We start from the raw sequence: 22,347 nt of genomic DNA, 5'->3' as shown, positions 1-22,347 counted from the left end.
CACATTTACTCAAATCCGATTTCTAATGCTTGAATAGGGCTGTGGGGGTGGCTTAATATTGTCCTGATGGTGCATAGGAAACTGCCTTATACGAGGTCGGACTATTTGTTTGTTTCGTGCTGTCTACTGTGGCTGGCAGGGTCTCTCCAGGGTCTCTCCAGGGTCTCAGGCAGAGATCTTTTCCTTCATCTGCTACCTGCTCCATTCAACTGGAGATGCCAGGGACTGTCTCTGGGACCTTCCGTATGCAAAGCATGTGTTCTACCACTTTGGTACAGCTGCTGCTTCTTCTTCTTCTTCTTCTTCAACTGTCATCTTCAAAGATTTCAAAGAGATGCGTGAAAGATAAGGTAGGCTTTTGAGGGGGTGTGGTTGAAAATGGCCCAATGAAATTCACACAAGCATGGGATAAGTACAAGCTCATTTGCATGACGAACAGGATAAAATGTCTTCCACCGTGGCAGCAACCTACCAGAAAGAGCAAGCGATTGCGGAAGAGGAATCTTGGTCTGAGAACATCCACTTCAGGAAGGGTAAGTACTGTCCTTCTAAAATCCTGAAGTAATGGGTAATATTTTCTTGGATCAGTTTTATTTCTAGCAGAGCAACAGGTTCATACTGAACAGAAACAAGGTAACACAGGGAAATGTTACCCTCTTATGAGAGGCTGGACAGATATGGTGGAGGTTTTTTTTTAATCAAACGTATGTGAACTTTATGAGATGTTTCAAGGAGAAATGTTTTTGTGAAATGGACCCTCCTGCCTTTGTTTTGCTGATTCATTGTGGCCGTTTCTCGCTGGGTATTTTTTGGCCTGCTAGCAGCAAAGCTGGTGTGATCTGGTTGCTTGCGCAACAGAGGAAGTTGGGTGCTTTTTCAGCAGGACAGCACAGAGGTGAATTGGTGACTGTAAATCCTCCATAGCAGTCAGATGATGACGTAGCACTCTGTGTGTGGAAGGTGGTTGTGAAGTGAGGAGGTTGGAAACCTGTTGCCCGCCACTGCCATATCAATTTTAAATACATACATACATACATACATACATATATGCACAAATAATGATATACATAACGCACAAGAAGGGCTGCAGGTCAGTGGTAGAGCACCTGCATTACCTGCCATCTCCACCATCTCCAGGTAGGGTTAGGGAAGAGTCCTGTCTGAAATCTTGGACAGCCCCTGCCAGTACGTGCTGACAATACTGGGCTAGATGGACTAATAGGAAAAAAACAAATAGGGAACCCCAAAACAGAGAAGAAAAAAAGAAACAGTTTGGTAAATTGGAATATAGTCCAAAGAAAAATTCAGATTTGGATGTGCTGACTCTTCAACCTCTGAAATTTTTCTGAAATTCCCTGATGAAGGACCAGTAGGGTCTGAAATGCTTTGGAGTGGACTACCGTAAATATATATTTTTAAGCTAATTTACCCCATTATCCCCCTATTTTTTGCTTAGGTGATCTAACGGTCTAACTCATTATAAGGCAGCTTAGGGAGAGGGGAGGAAGATGGCGACGGACTAACATTGACTAGACGCAGCTCCCACCTACACTGGGACAAGTGAAGCTGCAAACATGAAAAATAATAAGGATTTATTCACAGCCAAAGGGAGGAGGAGATTAAGAAAGAGACAGCAAACTATAAATCCCAGAGAAGAAAAGTTGGTCAAGGAGAGAAAGAAGAAACAGCTTAGAATTGAAAGCTTCCTTCCCTCAAATGGGGCTACGTATGCCGTGAGTATCAAAAACGGTAATAAGAATGGACTGGCAGCATTGATCACAGCCCCTATAAGCACCTCAGTCTGCCAAGAGATAGAAAGCAGCCTATTAATTAAAACCCCTGTGAAGGAGAATGCAGGAAAGCATAAATCACTAGGACAGAAAGTAAACAGTCAGAAGGCAGAGTATGCTTTCCCTACACAGCCAAATTGTCCTCCTCAGCTGGGTGAAATCTGCTTTATATCTGCAGAAACTCTAATTTTAATTCTAGAGCGTTTAAATAGAATTGAAGGGCAATTAGGAGCCTTAATCCAAACGCACACTCACCCAGTATCTAAGTTAGAGCAAAGAGGTGAGAACGAGGACGACGCCATTGTTACACGTCCCCCCTCTTTTAACTCTGAACGAACGCAATATGTACAACACAAGACAAAAGGGAAAGTACAAAGAATACTCCAAATCAGGTCCTCATATGCTTCCCAAAGAAAGATGCACAGCTTTGGTCAAATAAGAAAAGAATCCTTACCTCTCTGGCAGAATTACTGAATTGTGTTATACCCCCATTGGATTTAAAACACTTCCACTTTCTGCCATCGCAAATGGACTGCAAAAGATTATTCCTAGACTTTAAGTCAACAACTGTGCCTTTGCAACTTTTCCAGTCAGCACAGTACCTAAGAGGATATGGTATAACCTCTCAGAGTTTTTAAAGAGCTTGGAGTTAGAGCCCTTGCCAGAGTCAGAAGGGTTAACTATGGCACCACTTTATCATCGACAACTCGGACAGCTGTGGAGGAGTCTAGCCATGATAAGAAAGATAAACTGCTAAAAAATAATTACCGTGAGCTGGCTGCTAACCACCCAGTCGAGCAGGATGGACTCTTAAAATTAAGGAACAAACTGGATGAGCTACTAATACCAACGAGAATCAGATTACATGAAGAAGATCTGGCCTTGGAGAGAGATAGCGATACTTTAGATCTTTACTCTTCTACCCATACAAGTCTAGCCCTTATGAGCTCCCTGGACCTAAATTTGGGCACCCCTGGTAATTTAGACTCTGATATGAAACCAACTGATAATGTGGGACTGGATAATAGACTGCTCCACTCCTTATTGAGCAAGGAAAAGCCTATGGTAACAATGACCCCAGAAATAACAGCAATTTCAAACCTACAACCATATAGCAGAATGGCTAAACCTGACACTGGAAACTCACCTGAGCTATGCATGCCACAGACTGTCATAATGGATGACAGGGAAGTGGAATTAGAGATGGAGGCACTGATGGGGACAAGGGAGTTGACCCCAATAAGGCCACTCCCTGCACTGGAAAGGAAGAACTACAACTCCTATGTTATGTGTGAAATGTCTTCAATAGACCTAGAAATGACACTGGATGAGATCCAGACTCAGAGGCCTCAGACTTCTACTGAGAAATGTATAGAAGGATTACAAAATTCAACAAATATTCAGCTTAGTACAGAGCCAGATGATGCTGCAGAAGCAGACTGCCAGGCCCCTCCGATATTCCAAGTCAGTGCCTCCAGCCCTCAAGGGATGACTGGACACCATTTAAAATCAGGTGTGTTATATCCCCAAGTTGATTCCCCATTGGGAGAGAATTGGATGGACTCACCTGTCCCCTCAATTGGACTGGCCTCAGAACTAACAACTGAGCTGAGGGAAGAAAAAAAGAGTGCCCAGGAGCTGGAAAGTATCACGCCTGAGTCCCAATGACATGCAAACAACCAGCATATAAATAAAATTGGCCTTACAACATGGAATATAAACGGCTGGACTGGAATCCTGCAGGACCCTGAATCAAAAGACTATCTCTCTTCCAAAGATATTGTACTGCTACAAGAAACATGGGTCCAGGGGAATTTGCTGTTTAATGGTTTTCAATCATATTCTATTGGAGCAGTCCCTGGGGAGGGACACGGAAGATGTAAAGGAGGTTTAGGAATCTTAATTACTACGTCTTTGTGCGTAAGCACAAGGATGCTGCCATCCTATAAACAACATGCAATGGCTGTCCTTGCTCATTTTGAGCGATGGGATCTGTTGATAATAAATGTTTATCTTCCCCCTCAAAAGAAGAAATTACAGACTGGGGAAATTTGGGCAGAATTTGAAACATACGTAGCAGATCTGCTCCAATCCTATCCCAATACATATGCGATTTAGGGAGGAGACTTTAATGCCAGGATGGGTCCAAGTGATCATGCCCTATATTCCCAACAAAAAGCTTATCCCCCTACACCTAGTATAAATGGCCTTCCATTTACTCGACAATCTAAAGATATAAAATCTAACTATTCTGGGCTCTTACTACATCAACTGACCACAAGGCTCAGCCTGCACACTCTTAATGGTGCATTTGGGAAAGACCATCCAGCAGAATTTACTTATCTGGCAGGAACCAGAATGAGTCAAATAGACTATCTCATTGTATCAACAAACTTGATTCCCTTTTTGAAGGACATGGAGGTTATCCCCAAACTTCACAGTGATCATCTCCCGGTCTTATTGACTTGGAAGGCCCTGCACCCCTATCTACGAAGTGCCAATCTCTATATGCCTATGATACTCCCTGAGGGGGAAGCTTACTGTCGTGTCAAGTGGACCTCAAGGATGGACATGGAATTACAGGCCATTCTTGCATCAGACAACATGCAAAACTTTAGGACATCTCTAATACTTAACACCCAAACAATGAGCCCGGTGGAATTATATCAGGAGTTAGCCCGAGAATTGAAACAAGCCTTCATTCGGAGAGTAAGGGTGTCTCAACAATGGCACCATCCACCCTCGAAGCCCTGGTTCGATAGGGAATGTGTTCAAGCAAAAAAAGCCTTACAGAAGGCCTATCAAAAGTATAAATTTAGTTCTGATCTGAAGGCGGCTCAAGATCTTCTTAAACAGAAAAAATCCTACAAACAGCTACTAATACAAAAGAAAAAAAAAGGCTTGGAAGGAGAACTCTGCGAAACTGATTCAAGCAGCCAAATCTAAGGATCCGACCATATTCTGGTGGTTGGTAAAGATCTCACCAATTTGTGGACCAACATTGCCAGACTGCTATATTCATCCAAAGGCTTGGGAGAAGCATTTCCATCAATTATACAAGGATTCTGACGCTGCCCATGTGGCCTGGAATATTGCACTTGAAGATGCTCTGCCTTGGACCCCGGTCCTGGCTTCAGAAATCTATGATCTAGTTGCCCAGATGAAAACGGGCAAAGCACCGGGCGAAGATCTGATCCCTCCAGAGGTGGTCAAAAATAACTTAGAATGGTGGGGCCCAGCTCTAGCATCGCTATTCTCCTACATTGAGATGACTGGACAGACACCAGAAGATTGGGGCTCTGCCATTATTGTTCCTATATTCAAGAAGGGAAAGAGAGATGACCCACAAATTACAGACCCATCAGTTTATTAAGTACAATCGGTAAATTATACACCAGGCACTTATATAGGAAGCTTAAAGACTGGCTGGAACAGGATATGATATTGGCGGAGGAGCAGGCAGGCTTGAGGGAGGGTCGCTCTACCATAGATCAATGCTTGGTACTATAGCATCTCATCGAGAAATACATCTCAAACAAGGTCACCTCACTCTATGTAGCCTTTATAGACCTTAGGGCAGCTTTTGACTCTATCTCGAGGGTCAAACTATGGAAGAAATTAGAGGCCTCCAACATTGATAGGCGCCTGTTCCTACTCATTCAGACTCTATATAGGGACACCTCCCTTAAGGTCAGATGTAGTGCTCAAGGCCACCTTACAAAGGCTGTTCCAACAAAAAAAGGGGTCAAGCAAGGCTGCATTCTCGCCCCACTTTTGTTCAACTTCTACATCAATTCAATGGTAGACCAGCTAAACCATACCGATTTTCATCCCCCCAAAATTGCGAGGAGGCATATAACCACTTTACTATATGCAGATGCTGCTGCTATTATCTCAAGGACTTCAATTGGGCTTACAAGAGCATTGTGGAAGTTGACTGAATACTGCGAGGAAGAAGATCTGATGATCAATTATCAAAAAACAAAAATCATGACTTTTGCAAAAAGACCAAAAATCAGATCATGGAGGATAAACTAACATAAGATTGAGCAGGTTTCCCAATTCAAATATTTAGGGGTAGTCTTCCAAGCAAATGGTTCCAGGAAGGCTCACGGCGAATATGTGGCATTAAATGCACAGAGAAGCTCATCAGCAATAGCAAAATTTATGAGAATGAAAGGCAACCACTATATCCCTTTAGCCCTCCAATTATACCAAGCAAAAGTACTAGCGCAATTATTGTACGGCTCTCAATTGGGGCCTTTTCCGAATATCCAAACATTAGAACGTGTACAATCAAAATTTTTGAGGGCAATATTGGGTGTTCCTAGGGATGTCTCCAATGCAAAGATAAGATTAGAGACTGGGCAGATCAAAATTGAAGCTAGGGTCTGGGTGGCTATTCTTGTGTATCGGCTTAGACTGTCATATTTTCCTACTGGCCTTGCCCCACTGATTTTGCAAGACGATTTTAAATCCAATTGGATTCAGTCAACTGAACAGAAAATAGCTTTCTTGGGGCTTCCCTTGCGGACTTTATTAAATATGGGTTTTGATCAGGCAATGGAGACTATCAAACAGCGCATTGCAGATATTGAGAGACAAAGTGACCTCAATAGTGCCCCAGAATTCTATCTCAGGGAGGACTATAGATACATTGTAACAGCTGCACCCTATCTTGAACAACTGGAACTGCATAAACATAGAAGGGCATTTACCTTGGCCCGTCTAAATGGACTCCCCTCGGCAGTTTTGGAGGGACGGTACAAAAAGATCCCCTGGTCAGACCGCCTCTGCCCCTGTGGCATGGAACAGATAGAAACTACAGAGCACGTTTTGCTGTGGTGTATATTTTATAGAGATATTCGTGCTGCACTCATCTTGTTGTTGTTGTTGTTCAGTCGTTCAGTCGTGTCCGACTCTTCGTGACCCCATGGACCACAGCACGCCAGGCCTTCCTGTCCTGCGCTCTCTCCCGGAGCGTGCTCAAGTTCATATTCATTGCATCCGTGATGCTATCTAGCCATCTCATCCTCTGCCGTCCCCTTCTCCTTTTGCCTTCAGTCTTTCCCAGCATCAGGGTCTTTTCCAGGGAGTTTTCTCTTTGCATTAGGTGGCCAAAATATTGGAGCTTCAGCTTCATTATCTGTCCTTCCAATGAGCAGTCAGGGTTGATTTCCTTTAGGATGGACTGATTTGACCTCCTTGCAGTCCAGGGGACTCGTAAGAGTCTTCTCCAGCACCACAGTTCGAAAGCATCAATTCTTCGGCGCTCAGCCTTCCTTATAGTCCAGCTCTCACAGCCATACATTACTACTGGGAAAACCATAGCTTTGATTAGACGGACCTTTGTCGGCAAGGTGATGTCTCTGCTTCTTACTATGCTGTCTAGGTTTGCCATAGCTTTCCTCCCAAGGAGCAAGCGTCTTTTAATTTCATGGCTACAGTCACCGTCTGCGGTGATCTTGGAGCCCAAGAAAGTAAAATCTGTCACTGCTTCCATTTCTTCCCCTTCTATATGCCAGGAAGTGATGGGGCCAGATGCCATGATCTTCGTTTTTTTAATGTTGAGTTTCAAACCAGCTTTTGCACTCTCCTCTTTCACCCTCAACAAGAGGCTCTTGAGATCCTCTTCGCTTTCTGCCATTAGGGTGGTATCGTCTGCATATCGGAGGTTGTTGATAATTCTCCCGGCAATCTTAATTCCGACCTCTGATTCATCCAACCCGGCATTTCTCATGATGTACTCTGCATATAAGTTAAATAAGCAGGGTGACAATATGCAGCCTTGTCGTACTCCTTTCCCAATTTTGAACCAATCGGTTGTTCCATGTCTGGTTCTTACTGTTGCTTCTTGACCCTCGTACAGGTTTCTCAGGAGACAGGTAAGGTGGTCTGGTACTCCCATCACTTTAAGAATTTGCCACAGTTTGTTGTGATCCACACAATCAAAGGCTTTAGCGTAGTCAATGAAGCAGAAATAGACGTTTTTCTGGAATTCTCTTGCTTTCTCCATGATGCAGCGAATGTTGGCGATTTGATCTCTAGTTCCTCTGCCTCTTCGAAACCCAGCTTGTACTTCCGGTAGTTCTCGGTTCGCATACTGCTGAAGCCTAGCTTGTAGGATTTTGAGCATCACCTTGCTGGCATGTGAAATGAGCGCAATTGTGCGGTAGTTTGAACACTCTTTGGCGTTGCCCTTCTTTGGAATTGGAATGTAAACTGACCTTTTCCAGTCTTGTGGCCACTGTTGAGTGTTCCAGATTTGTTGACATATTGAATGCAGCACTTTAACAGCATCATCTTTTAGGATTTTAAATAGCTCGGCTGGAATACTGTCATCTCCGCTAGCTTTGTTGTTACGAATGCTTCCTAAGGCCCACTTGACTTCACTCTCTAGGATGTCCGGCTCAAGTTCAGTGACCGCACTATCATGGCTATCAGGGACATTCAGATCTTTCCTGTATAGTTCTTCTGTGTATTCTTGCCATCTCTTCTTAATCTCATCTGCATCTGTTAGGTCCCTGCCTTCTTTGTCCTTTATCATGCCCGTCTTTGCACAAAACGTTCCCTTGAGATCTCCAATTTTCTTGAAGAGATCTCTAGTCTTTCCCATTCTGTTGTTTTCCTCGATTTCTTTGCATTGTTCATTTAAGAAGGCCTTCTTGTCTCTCCTTGCTATTCTCTGGAACTCTGCATTCAGTTGGGTACATCTTCCCCTTTCTCCCTTGCTTTTCGCTTCCCTTCTTTCCTCAGCTACTTGTAAAGCCTCATCAGACAGCCACTTGGCTTTCTTGCATTTCTTTTTCTTTGGGACGGATTTCGTTGCTGCCTCCTGAACAATGTTATGGACCTCCGTCCATAGTTCCTCAGGCACTCTGTCTGTCAGGTCTAATCCCTGAAATCTATTCCTCACCTCCACTGTATATTCATCAGGGATATGATTTAGGTCATACCTGAACGGTTTAGTGGTTTTCCCGACGTTCTTCAATTTAAGCCGAAATTTTGCAAGAAGCAGCTCATGATCTGAGCCACAGTCAGCTCCAGGTCTTGTTTTTACTGACTGTATGGAGCTTCTCCATCTTTGGCTGCAAAGGACATAATCAATCTGATTTCGATATTGACCATCTGGTGACGTCCATGTGTAGAGTCGCCTCTTGTGCTGTTGGAAAAGAGTGTTTGCTATGATCAGCATGTTCTCTTGGCAAAACTCTATTAGCTTTTGTCCTGCTTCATTTTGTACACCAAGGCCATGCCTGCCTGTTATCCCGGTGATTTCTTGACTTCCTCCTTTAGCATTCCAATCCCCTATGATGAAGAGGACATCTTTTTTTGGTGTTAGTTCTAGAAGGTGTTGTAGGTCTTCATAGAACCGATCAACCTCAGCTTCTTCGGCCTCAGTGGTTGGGGCATAGACTTGAATTATTGTGATGTTGAATGGTTTGCCTTGGGTTCGTACTGAGATCATTCTATCATTTTTAAGATTGTACCCCAGTACTGCTTTTCCCACCCTTTTGTTGACTATGAGTGCTACTCCATTTCTTCTAAGGGATTCTTGCCCACAATAGTAGATATGATGGTCACCTGAATTAAATTCGCCCATGCCTGTCCATTTGAGTTCGCTGATTCCCAAGATGTCGATGTTCAATCTTGCCATCTCATGTTTGACCACCTCCAGCTTACCTTGATTCATTGATCTGACATTCCAGGTTCCTAAACAATATTGTTCTTTACAGCATCGGATTTTCTTTTCACCGCCAGACACATCCACAGCTGAGTGTCCTTTCGGGTTTGGCCCAGCCGCTTCACTCTTTCTGGCGCTACTTGGAAATACCCTCTGCTCTTCCCCAGTAGCATATTGGACACCTTCCGACCTGAGGGGCTCATCTTCCGGCGTCATCTCTTTTAGCCTTGTGATACGTTCCATGGGGTTTTCTTGGCAAGAATACTGGAGTGGGTTGCCATTTCCTTCTCCAGTGGACCACATTTTGTCAGAACTCTCTGCCATGACCTGTCCGTCTTGGGTGGCCCTGCACGGCATAGCTTATGGCTTCACTGACTTACGCAAGCCCCTTCGCCACAACAAGGCAGTGATCCATGAAGGGGCTGCACTCATCTCCCCACTGATAAATCGCTTTCCGGGACATACAGGACAACAATATGTCTACATATTGTTGTCTGACACTAATTTGACATTTACGTATAGTGTCACCAAATTTTTTGCAGCCACGATAGGTGTTCAAAGAAGGATGCTGAGGGAGCTCGGACTTACCTAGTTGGATGAAAGACAAAGTCTGGAGAGTAATGCCATTCACCCAATATGGCTGATATGCATTACATTAGTACTACACTGTGTTGAAGTGTCTATTAATTTGATTGGGGATATATGGCAAATAATTTTAATGTAGTTCCTTTTTTGAGCTGGTCTTTGACCGTAATAAAGTTTTATTCTATAAGGCAGCTTCATCTGTTCCTGTTGTGGGACTTCTCTTTCCTCTTTCCTTTTTTGTGTGAAAAATCAAAGACTTTGTTCAGGCACAACATCTCTCTGAGCATGTGCAGAGTCCTTTCTGCTTGCCACTATGTAAGCCTGTTTTATCGTCGTCCCCCCACTGATTTTAAAAGAAGCAGCATGTAGTGCTCCAGCGGAGGTCTCTCCTGTTGCAATCAAGCCAAGCCTAGCCTGGGCAAAGCACGCTGCTTCTCTCCAGAGTCATTGGCCCCCTTTGCTGGTTGCCCTACTGCCAAGGTTAAAAGGTCCCCCAACAAATGCATATCTTGTTTTCACGTGTACATGTGTCTCATGGGGGTCCATCCACAGGAGCGATTTACTGCAGAGGTGCTGCATCTCAGCCTCGCCAGGGACACATGATGCAGCCGCCACGTTGCAGCAGCGGCGTGGTTTCCTGCCTGGAAATCCGCATTTTCGTAAACGCGTTTTGCTCCGGATTTTCTCCTTGCGGCAGCTTCAGGGCAGTTCGTGCAGAGGTGTGCCCTGATTCCCCCAAACAAGCTTGGCGCCGTATGGTGGGTGTGCCCAGGGGTGCGCCTCGGGCGTGCGTCACCACTGAGGGATGCCCCTTTGCTTCTCCTTCTCCCGCCTCACTCATTTGCAGTTGCGGGACTAAACGCATCTACTCAGAAGGAATCCTCATCCATCTGCACTGCACTTCCTCACACGGGACAAGAGGGGAGGGAAAGGCTGTTGTTCTGGATCTGCGCCTATCCGGAGGGGTGAAGCATCACTGCAGGGTCGATGAGTTGAAAGGGTGCTTTGTTTTTCCCCCAATGAACCTGCGCTTTGGGATGATGCTGGTTCTGTTGTGATGACTTCTGTTCTTCTGTTCACCCTGCTCCCAGCTGTAACACCTGTGGGAGCTGGGGCATAAAACCCAGGCCCTGGTGGAGGTGGGACTGCTGCTGGCGGCTGTCGCCCCTTTGGGGGAGCCTCTTCGGGGAGCAGGCAGGCGAGGGCCTGTCCCCTTGCTTGAACAGAGGGAGGGGGACTGCTTGCCTTAGTGTGGCCTGCAGGACTGCCTGCACTAGACATGTGTTTTTTAAAGAAGGGGGCAGGTGCTGGGGGCCAGGGAACGGCCATTACGGTTCTACAGGGCAGAGGGAGACAAGGACGGGGGAGACAGTCACACTCTAAAGGCAGAGTGTGCAACAATAGGGTGCCGCCTGTCTCCAAATTGTCCCTCAACTCAAATAACCTGGCAACAGACCCCTTGGGTTGGAATTGCTGTTGCTGCTGAATGCCAGGTCAGTGAATGGTAAAACAACTGCTATCCAGGACTTGATCCTGGATGAGCACACTGACCTGGCCTGTATTACAGAGACCTGGCTGGATGAAGCTGGGGGGGTCAATCTCTCTCATCTCTGCCCTCCAGGGTTCTCTGCCCAGCAGCAGGCAAGACCTGGGGGGCGGGGAGGTGGAGTGGCAGTGGTCTATCGGGATTCGATCCCCCTGACCAGGTGCCCTATCCCACAGTCTGCTGGGTTTGAGTGTGTGTATTTGAAGGTGGGTGCCTGGGACAGAATAGGGATTCTGTGGGTGTACCGTCCACCCTGCTGCTCAACAGTCTCCCTTCCTGAGCTAGGTGGGGTAGTCTAGGGGCTGGTGTTGGAGACCCCTTGTCTTGCTGTGCTGGGGGATTTCAACATCCAGCTGAGGCCACCCTATTGGGAGCAGCTCAGGACTTCATGTCCACCATGACAACCAGGTATCTGGCCCCACCCATGCTGCTGGGCACACTCTGGACCTCGTTTTCTGTGCTGGATGGAGTCATGAACATAGTCTTGGAATCAAAGGGTTGGAAGGGGCCTACAAGACCATCAAGTCCAACCCCCTGCTCAGTGCAGGGATAGTGATCTGAGAGTGGAGGAACTCTTGATAGTTCCGTAGTCATGGCCAGATCACTGCCTGGTGGGGTTTAGACTTGCTGGCACTCAGAACCTCTGCAGGGGTGGAGGGCCGATTAAGATGATCCGCCCCAGGAGGCTGATGGATCCGAATGGTTTCCTGACGGCTCTTGGGGGTTCTCCGGTTGCCTCGGCAGGCGATTCTGCCGAAGCTCTGGCCGATCTCAGGAATGGAGAAGGGCCGTGGACACAATCGCTCCTGAGCGTCCTCTCTCACGAAGTGGAGCCGCACCAGCGTCCTGGTTTTCTAAGGAGCTGGCAGCGATGAAACGAGTGAGAAGAAGACTAGAGCCATGTTGGCAGACAACTCAGAGTGAATCCAATCGAACACGGGCTACAGCCTATTTGAAGGCCTGCTCTGTGGCAATATAGGCAGCAGTTTTTTTCCTGCCACTATTGTGTCTGTAAAGAGCTGTCCAGCAGAGCTGTTTTGAGTGGTCAGGGGTCTTTTGCACACTACCCTACAAGAGGATAATTTAAACCTCTCGACAGCCCGCTGGGAACAATTTGCTCAGCACTTTGCAGACAAAATTGCTCGGATCCGCGCTGACTTGGACGCTATAGTTGATACAGACCCAGTGGATGTAACTTTGGCGCCTGCTTGTCCAGGGCTGTTAGATACTTCTCAATTTGTACAGCCTGAGGGTGTGGACAGGATCCTGGGAGAGGTGAGAGCCACCTTGTGTGTTCTAGATCCTTGCCTTTCCTGGCTCATAAAAGCAGCCAGAGGTGGGCTGGCCGAGTGGGTAAGGGGAGTGGTTAATGCCTCCCTTAGGCAAGGCAGAGTTGCAGCCTGCCTGAAGGAGGCGGTGGTGAGACCTTTGTTAAAAAAAGCCCTCCCTGAACCCCACCATGTTGGATAATTATTGGTCAGTCTCCAATATTCCCTTTCTGGGCAAGATATTGGAGCGCGTGGTGGCCTCCCAACTCCAGGGATTCCTGGATGAGACAGATTATCTAGATCCATTTCAACCTGGCTTCAGACCCAGGTATGGGACAGAAACAGCTCTGGTCGCCTTCGTGGATGACCTACGCTGGGAACTAGACAGGGGGAGTGTGTCCCTGTTGGTTCTGCTGCACCTCTCAGCGGCTTTCGATACCATTGACCATGGTATCCTTCTGGACTGCCTCGCTGGGATGGGACTTGGAGGCACTGTTTTACAGTGGCTCCATTCCTTCTTGGAGGGGCGGACCCAGAAGGTGGTGCTGGGGGACTCCTGTTCGACTCCCTGGCCATTGGCCTGTGGAGTTCCTCAGGGCTCTGTTTTGTCCCCCATGCTATTTACCATATACATGCAACCACTGGGAGAGGTTGTCCGGAGTTTTGGGGTTCGGTGTCACCAGTACGCTGATGATACCCAACTCTCCTTTTCCTTTCCATCTATTTCCAAGGAAGCTGCTCTGGTGCTAAACCAGTGTCTGTCAGCAGTAACGGACTGGCTGAGGGCAAAGAAATGGAACCATAATCCAGACAAGACAGAGGTGCTCCTGGTCTGTCGAAAGGTAGATCAGGGAATAGGGGTTCAGCTTGTGCTGGATGGGGTTACACAGAGGGACAGAGGGGGCCTCCACTGCAATGTCTGCTCCTGCTGAGCTCGCTGCTTGGGGCCGCTGGAGCAAGGAAGGTGCACACACACACACGCCTCCCTGATCTGGGCATTGACTTTCCCTGCACTTAGGAGTGGGGCTGAGAGAGGAATGGGGGAAGCCTGTGGGGGGTTGGGGAAGGCTGGTTGATGCTGCGAGGCTCCACCGGTCTGCCATGCCAAAGCGGTTCTTTTTGTGGGTCGGCTGCGTGTACTGTGGAAGGAGCAAATCCAATTTCCTGAAAACTTGGTATAAAACAGAATCAGGCTGCAAAGCATTTCCATTTAGATGGCCACAATGTTTGTAAATGTGTCTAGAAGAGCACACTCAGTAGCACATCATCACAATATAGTTACACTGAGAAATTCACCACATCTGGCTAAAATACTGCATCGTTACCAGGGCTTCTGGTTCCAGATTCTTTGCGGGTTTAACAACAGCTCCTTCACATGGGGTTGTTAGATAAAAAGTCCTTGCTTTCGGTTTAGAAGAAAAGAATGCCAGGCAGGCAGCAGTGGATCCAACACTATTTTATTGAACGTTTTGCAAAACAGGTGCAGAGCAGTCTGGACCCTGAGACACGTGTGCAAAAGCCCTTTATATCATATCGCTTCTATTGTTCTTACCAGTAACCAATGAAACAGTTAGTACATCGGCTCACTAAGTTAATATCCAATAAACAGTCACTATCAGCTTACCAAGCTGTTAGTCATGAGCGCGTCAGTATGATTCCCTTTTTGCTCCGCCTATATTTTCCCGCCACTCGGGCTCTTACGTAACTTGAGACGCCAATGGTTATGGAGTCTCCTTTTTTCTAACAGGGTGGACATGAGCTTTTTCGGGGCAGGGGATCGGGAGGGGTCTCCCTGCTGCCGGGAGGGGGGGACCCCCTGCACGGCATGAAGGACGGGATGGCGTGCCTGACATCGCCCCACGCAGGACATGGCACAGCATGGAGGAATCTTGAGAAGGCCGGAGGCAGATGGGGGAGGCGTGTTGTCTATATGTTTTATTATGCAGCCACTAGTTGGCGCTGCCAATATATTGGATTATCTCTGTGCCTTTTCAAAGCACAATAAATGAGTAAAAGCACACGAGGCATCTTTCCTGGAGACTGATGTTGTTGTCTAAAGGACCCACAAACTTACGTGAGTGGCCAATCATGAGCATGCAATAAATCACAAAGCTCTGAATTCCACTTGCCATTTTATTGCTGATTTTCCCAGTTTAAATGCATCATTTTGGAGCTCTTTCACAATACATTTTTTGCTTTTACTACCCTCAGTAATTTTGTGTCATCTGCAACCTTGGCCACCTCACAGGTCACCCTGGTCACCCTTAACTCCAGACCTTTTAGGAACAAGGAGATCACACTTCCCCCATTGCAAAAACTACCAGTTTATTCCAGCTGTCTGTTTCTTGTTCTTTTACTATTTACCAAGCCATAAGAGGACCTGCTTCTTATCTGATGACTCCTATGTTTATTCAGGAATCTTTGGTGAGAGACTTTGTCAAACGCTTTTTGGAAGTCCAAGTATACAGTGTCTACTGAATCGCCCCTATTCACATGCTTGTTGGCACTCCTGAAGAACTCCATGTTGGTTCAGACTTCTTCTTGACATCTAGAATGTATAGACCTTTCAATTTCTTCACTTCACTTCCAGTTGCCGTTATCAATATACAGCCAACTGTATTCATTCCTTAAATACTACAGCTCACACACTCTCTGGCCAGGCTTGCAAAAGAATGATATGGCCTGCATTCCTCAGGATACCTTGAAGCCTGGCTCCTCCCAGGGGTTTGGGTCTGGTACTGGGTTTTGCAATATTTACCGTAACTTGGGTGTATTGATTAGGATGGTTGGTGGGCCCCAAAATGGTAATCCATACTGCACTGGACATTTATCAAAAAATCCCCTGCCCCTTGCGACAGTCGCCATACTCAAGGCACCAAATCTCATGCTATTATGTTGTGACCCTAATAAAATATTATTTCTATGTCTTTTTATCGTATCATCTGGCTATTCTTGTCATTATTCCCAGAGTCAGAAGATGGCATCCGATAAGAGAAACTCCCAGGAGGTGACCCAGGCTGTGCAAAGTGTCAGTAGAGCGAAGGATGTGAGACAGGATATGGCAATACTGATGAAGCCTTATGCCAATTGGGAAGAGTATCTGAAGCCAGCCCCGCTCTCCATCAGCATACTGGGGGAACTGATCTTGATCTCTGCAGCACAGGATGACTTCTCCATCAACAAAAGCCCCCCAAAGGATGGCTTCAAATACATCAGGTACCCAGATTCCTTCAAGGCTTGTCTAGCCCAAGTGAGCAACCAAGGCTGGGATGCTTTCTGTGAGGCACAGATTAACATGGATAAGATCCGTCTCCTCTCACGCTCTGTGCCAGGGTTGGCCAAGGCCATCGTTAAGATTCTTTTCCAAGATATTGAAATAGTAGAAGTCATGCTGCCAGCCCAGTTAAAGAACCTACACGATGTAGCAGAGAACTGCACAACGTTTGCTTCAAAAGTGAAGGACAAATTCACTGCTCTGATCTGTCTGGTCCAGGAACTACTAGAGGCCTGTATGAATGCCAAACGACAGTACGGGCAACTGTTGAAAGATGCTGAACTGGCACTTGAGCAAGCAAAGATCAAGGAGAAGGCTGCTCAAGAGGCTAAGCAAATGGCAGAGAAGCATCAGAAGATGATGGAACAGCAGGTCAATGAAGTTTTCAGCCAGTACAAACAAGCCATGGATTCCATTCCTACAGGATGGGATGCTGTGGGGATGTCCATTGTAGAAAATTTGGCAACGACAATCTTGAATGTTGGAGCAGCAGCTGGTAACATGTATGCGGGGAGATATGGCATGCCACCTAACCCACAGCAACCTCAAGGAAAAGACCAGCCAAGCAACCCATTTAACATCTCACAGATTAATATATGTGCAATGTCAGGTCAGCTTCTGATTTATGCATCACAGATGAAAGATTTGACTGATAGCCAAGGAGGTCTCAGAATGGACCAAATACATGATCATAACACTGGGAAAGTTAACACCAACTGGGTAGGAAGCATGCTGAAGTCCCTTAAGGATCAAATAAATAGCAATGAGCCATGTGAAGCGCAAATGAAAGCCCAGGCTGTCTGTGACAAGGGCATTGCCATCTGTGAAAAACTAGAAAAAATAGCCCTGTCCAAAGAAAAACAGGAGGAGGAAGACGAGGAGGAGGAGAAAAGCACTGTAGGTGAGATTTTAAAGCTTTACCAGGAGGCCATGGTCTTTGACTCCTACAGTAAGGGCTTCATGAATTCCCCAGCATTTCATGTCACACCACCAAATATGGCTAAATGTCAGAAGGAACAAGGAGAGCAAGGCAGTGGAATGAGGTCCGCTATAGAAAATTCCTTCTTAAAAGCACAGCAGAGCCGGGAGGCTCTGAAGACCACCCAGGAAGCCTATCAGAAGAGCTTTGAGGACTTCAAGAGGCAAAATGATGAGCTGGCACAAATTTTTGCTGACATGAAAAAATTTGAGGTAACAGAAATTGATTTTGAGTCAGCCCAAAGGATGTTGATAAAAGGTCTGAAGGCCCTGGGGCATGTGAAGGAACAGTGGGAAAAGATGGTCCGCTTCTTCCATATGATTTCCAATCTGATTGACACCAGCCTCAATCAAAATATTAAGCAGCTTATCACTTCTGCTGAAGGCATCCAGGCAATCCCAAATTATCCTGCCAAATCATTAATGGCTGATTTGATTTACAACCAGGCATTCACCACTTCCACTGTAGCGTACCTGGTGAACATGATTGCTGAGACATACACTGAAGTGTCTGAAAAGTTCTTGATGGATCGTGTTAGCAGCTTAGGAAAACTTATCACCATGGAGCCGTCTGATCCTAATTTTAGATCTGAGAGGGATAAGTTGATAGATGGCTGTGATGAAGCTCAGAAAGCCATTTATAAATTGGTGATTACACATAAGGATGATTTTGAGAAGAGTATAGAAGCCAGAGCAAATAGCCTTGAGGAGACGCTGAAGGCAGCATTGCCACCAGTGAGTAAGGAAACTAAGGCAGCTATAGAAGATGCTACAAAGCAGGGCTTCCAAGATGCCAAGAAAACGACTCAAAACGAGGAAGACCAATTCTATTAAAGTCACAGCAGTGGCTTCAGGTACTGCACATAAATCACAGGAAGCAAGTTAAGAATGTGCTCCTTTATTTTGTTCTTCTTTTGCTGAAAAATATAGATTGCCTAGTTTAGCCAAAACAACCTTCCAAACAATCAAGAATCTGCCCTGTCCTTGTGACCTTTGCAATGTTTCTCCCATGTCAGATTGATTTCTATTCTCCAGAAAACAGAACATATGAGAAAGTTAGTAGGTGTGGGTTGAAATTTCATGACCCCATTTATGGCGAGAGAGAGGCAGAGAGAGAAATAAAAAGTTTAAGGCTGCAATCTTATACCTACTTACTTGGGAGTAAGCTGCATTAAACTCAGTGGGACTTACTTCTGTGGCAGATTTGTCCTTGTATAGGGATATTATGATATGGGATTTAGCTGGTCATGGATCAGCAGGTAACATATCCCATGCCATATTCCAAGTACAAAGTGTCACCAAGGAAATTGTAAATTTACAAAATTCCTGGTACTAATACACAGAGTTTTTAGATGGAGGATTCCGAGATCAGGTGTGTCTTTTCATCTTGTACTTTAACATCTTAAGCAGTCTCCATGTGATTCCCATTTGATATAAGAGCATTGAACAAATACAAAAACAAATCATTGTTATAACCAAAACAGATTTTAAGAGAGCAATCCTATGACCCCTAGACAGTGTCTGAAGGGGTGGGGGCGGGCATAGGATTTTTTCAGATTCCTGGATCCAAGACTGGAGACAACTCGCTGACCTCGGACTCAGGAGCTTGAGCTCCGCCCCCCCTGCTGCTGGTGCAGAGGGAACTGCGTTGGTTGCCTCTATGAGGTCGCAAAAGTGGCCTTAGGGAGAAGGGAAGGGGCCTATGCTGGTGGGTGGGGAGGGGACTGGGGAAGCAGGAATATGAGCCATCCCAGCCACCCCCAGCCTCCTCTCCTCCCCCTCCCCAACACCTCAGCTAGATCAGCGAAAATGACCACCTAGCTAAATTGCAGAGGGGGAGGCACAGCACGCCTCCTCGTGTAGGTTGGATAGTTCAGAGTTCAGAGGCTTATGAGTGTCAAGGGTGGATCCAATAGGACTGTGCCCTAAAAATAATTTAAGTTTAGTTCTTAAACTAAACATTGCCTCTAAAGTAATAAAATATCTTACCCAATTGGCGTTTCTGAGCTTGTAGCAAAACAGCATGTAGAGCCGTCAGTGAGGATTGTTGTCTTCCTGAGGACAGGTGTTGTCTCCTGTGAGAACCGACGTTTGGTTCTTGAGTCCCTATATTTTCCTCCTCCTATTTATATGATTCCTTATTGGCACTGCTTATGTGGTTCAGCTCGTAACAATAAGTTACTATTTTTCCCAAAGTTCTCAGTTATAATTTTGGGTGATATATTTACTTCATTACTTGTCAGCCTCGCTGAGCTACACATTTCTGTAAGTGTCCCAAACAGGATAACATCTGCTGCTCTTCCACAGATTTATTGTTTCACTATTTCAAATTACTATCACTATTTCAAGTGTTTTTCAGTTTTGTTTACTTCCCACAACATTTTATATTCACTTATCTGTGTCATAAGCCGAATGTGCCCAATTGTCTAGTAAACAGTTATTCTTCCCTTTCCCAACTTTCTTATCTGAAACACCTGTTGGTCTTTCCTGAGTGCACCTGGGAAAATTTCAGCACACTCCAGAGCAGCTGTGAGGCACTAAAATGGATGACAGCAGTGGAAATATCCAGCTCTGTGCAGGGTGCTTGTAACTGTTGCTGAGGTGAAGTGACAAGACCTTGGCACCCAGAAGAACGAGAAAAAAAAATTGCACCCAATAAGTGGCCGAGAAGAACATTGTCAGGTGGCACTATAGATGGCATAACCACAACATACTTCATTTTGCTTTGAGAGGATGCTGATATGAATTGTGTTGACGTGACTTGCATGATAATCATCAATTACACTTGATTCTGGTTAATTTCTGGCCATCCGGGAAGGGCAGAGAGGTTCTCACGTCTACCTATGGGCTCAGCTTCAAAATGATGTAAACGTCTGGTCCCATTTCTGATCACTATTAGGAGGGATCCACTCACTCTCCTTAGTAGCTTTTTCCCTTTTCCCTCTTTTTCATGGTAGAGAGACTCAGACCTGGTTTGCACATAATGACAACCCATGGGTTGTCGTGCACAAACAGGGATGAGTGGGTGTGCTGCCTCCCATGTGCCCGCCGCTTCTACTTTTACTCAGCAACCCATGATTGGCTCCTTTGTAGTTTGCTGACCATGATGTCTGAACCCAGACAGCTGGGTTGGTTAGGAGCTAAACAACCAGTGGTTAATCCATGGTTTGTTGTTGGGCTAACTGCTGGGTTGTTTAGCCCCTGAACAACCCTGTGGTCCAGGTTCAGACATCACACTCATCCCTGACAGCCCATGGGTTGTTTAACACATGTACTGTCATTATGCGCAAACAGCCACTCAGTCTCATTGGACTTCCTCTTGTTTTCTCTTCTTTTCCCATTCTTGCTTGAAAATGGAGGAATCCTGAACCTGCTGCCCTAGCATACTGGATTGTTAGCTATCAAGTTGTCTGGAAACTTAACGCTAAAACAATGTGCAGCTAGAACAGCTAAGAAACTTAGAATGCTTTGAACTAGATGAGCTGGAGGAAGTATTAAGAGGATGCAATGTAAGGCTTAAAATGTATAATACAATTGCTTTATTAGCAGTGGCTTTGCCATTTTTTCCTATTCAAATTGCTGTTCTTTTACCCAATTGTCGTTATTCTTAATTTTCCTTTTATTCAAAATGCACCATCTTAATTACATTGCATTGCCTTGTTGATTACACTGACCTGCTTGGATGGATTTTCCCTTATATTCTTGTGTAGCCATTTGGGCCTATATTAATATATATATTAATTCTCTCTTGTTGCTGTATTGAGCACTGCATATCAATAAACTACTCATTTCATTGCAATCTTAAGTTTGTAGTCCCTTTTCCCTTGTTATCCTAACAACTATATTCAAACCCTAATTTACACTGTAGTCTATCTGCTATATTTTAAAAATGTGATACTTCAGCGAGAGAAGGGCAGAAAGACAGCAGTAACACTAGAAATGGAAAATGGAGAGAGCAATCCTACATCCCTTAGACAGCATCTGAGGGAGATAGGATTTTTCACTTTCCCAGCTCTGAGCTCAGAGACAGCGCTATGAGGTCGTAGCCGGGAAACAGTGCTCCCCGCCCCCTCCCCCGTGTAGCCGGGGCAGAGAGAACTGCAGCGGCTGCCCCTCTGTGCCTGTCTGTGCTCTTAACATGGAGCATGGACAGGGCAAAAAGGGGGGGTTCCCGGGGGCAGGGAGGGGAGGAGATCACGGAAGCCGATTTAGACAGCTTCCTATGCGGTCTCCGGCCCTGTTCCCACCCCCTCCCTGAAACCGTGCTTAGGTACTCGAAATCTGGCATCTAAGGCAAACTGCAGGGCAGCTGGACCATGGAAGGAATCCTCTCCTCCGTGCTTCAGCCACCCTGCATTGGATAGGTGGTCACCTCTGACTTCAGATCTCAATAGGATTGTGCCCTAAATTGAGTTGTGAGAATTTCCTGATTGGCTACAAAATCAAACATTGCTTCCACACTTCAAACTTTCTTATAAGAACATAGGAAGAGCCCTGCTGGGTCAGACCAAGGGTCCATCTAGTCCAGCATTCTGTTCACACAGTGGCCAAGCAGCTACCCATGGGAAACCCACAAGCAGGACATGAGCGCAACAGCTTCCTCCCGCCCATGCTCCCCAGCAACTGGTGTACAGAGGCATATTGCCTCAGGTACTGCAGGTAGCACAGAGCCCTCAAGCCTAGTAGCCATTTGAAGCACAGGGTTAGTGGGTTCTGTTATTCAGAAGTCGAATGTATTGATGAACTGAAATTTCAGTCAAAAACTCTCCCCCCACCCCCAGCTGATCACCGCGGGCAGAATCCAACGGGGCACGTACACCCCTGCAGATGCCCTTCCACTAGGCCGATTCCCTTCTGCGAGTGGTGGGTCCCACCCATTCCATTGCGCAAGGGGACTCACGGCTTGCACACGGGAAATCTAGCACTTCCTAGAGGAAGCCCCCGAACAAGCAGAATTGCTCGTTCCTGGAAGGGGGCAGGTTGGCAGGGCTTGTTTATGTGAGCTCCGCCAACTTGCTTCCTTCCAGAAATGAGTGTTTCCGTTCTGCCCTGTATTTGTGGATCATTTCAAAATTGTGCAGACCTCTACAACAGTGCTGATTTCATCCGTTTTCACTGGGGCAGCTCCATCTCTAGGCACTCCTGATTGCTCAGGCTATCTAGCATCATGGCACTATTATGAATGGGAACCTTTGGCTTATTTGCTGGATTGGGATGTTAAG

The 22,347-nt window shown here is 46.1% G+C and overlaps 2 protein-coding genes across 5 annotated transcripts in view; one reads left to right on the top strand and one right to left on the bottom strand.

Moving 5' to 3' along the window:
- Positions 1-2,505, bottom strand: part of LOC146355356 (uncharacterized) — a 44,709-nt gene extending 42,204 nt beyond the window's left edge. For 2 of the 4 annotated variants that reach the window (XM_084830511.1, XM_084830512.1), the window contains exon 1: positions 2,245-2,478. The gene's annotated coding sequence lies outside the window, so the exon portion shown is untranslated. Of the gene's footprint in view, positions 1-2,244 lie in introns of all 4 variants that reach the window. The other 2 variants (XM_084830509.1, XM_084830510.1) reach the window with 2 other exon arrangements.
- LOC146355355 (uncharacterized) lies at positions 456-20,970 on the top strand. The gene is made up of 2 exons (XM_084830498.1): positions 456-533; positions 15,842-20,970. Exon 2 carries the CDS (start codon positions 15,851-15,853, stop codon positions 17,957-17,959), a length of 2,109 nt encoding a protein of 702 aa, XP_084686624.1. The 5' UTR covers positions 456-533; positions 15,842-15,850; the 3' UTR covers positions 17,960-20,970.
- Positions 20,971-22,347: the final 1,377 nt, after the last annotated feature.

This window comes from Heloderma suspectum, chromosome 2 (assembly GCF_057233095.1).
Source record: "Heloderma suspectum isolate Gila_16-S chromosome 2, 16-S_ref, whole genome shotgun sequence".
Lineage (NCBI taxonomy): Eukaryota > Metazoa > Chordata > Lepidosauria > Squamata > Helodermatidae > Heloderma > Heloderma suspectum.
This window is presented reverse-complemented; position numbering and strand designations above follow the sequence as displayed.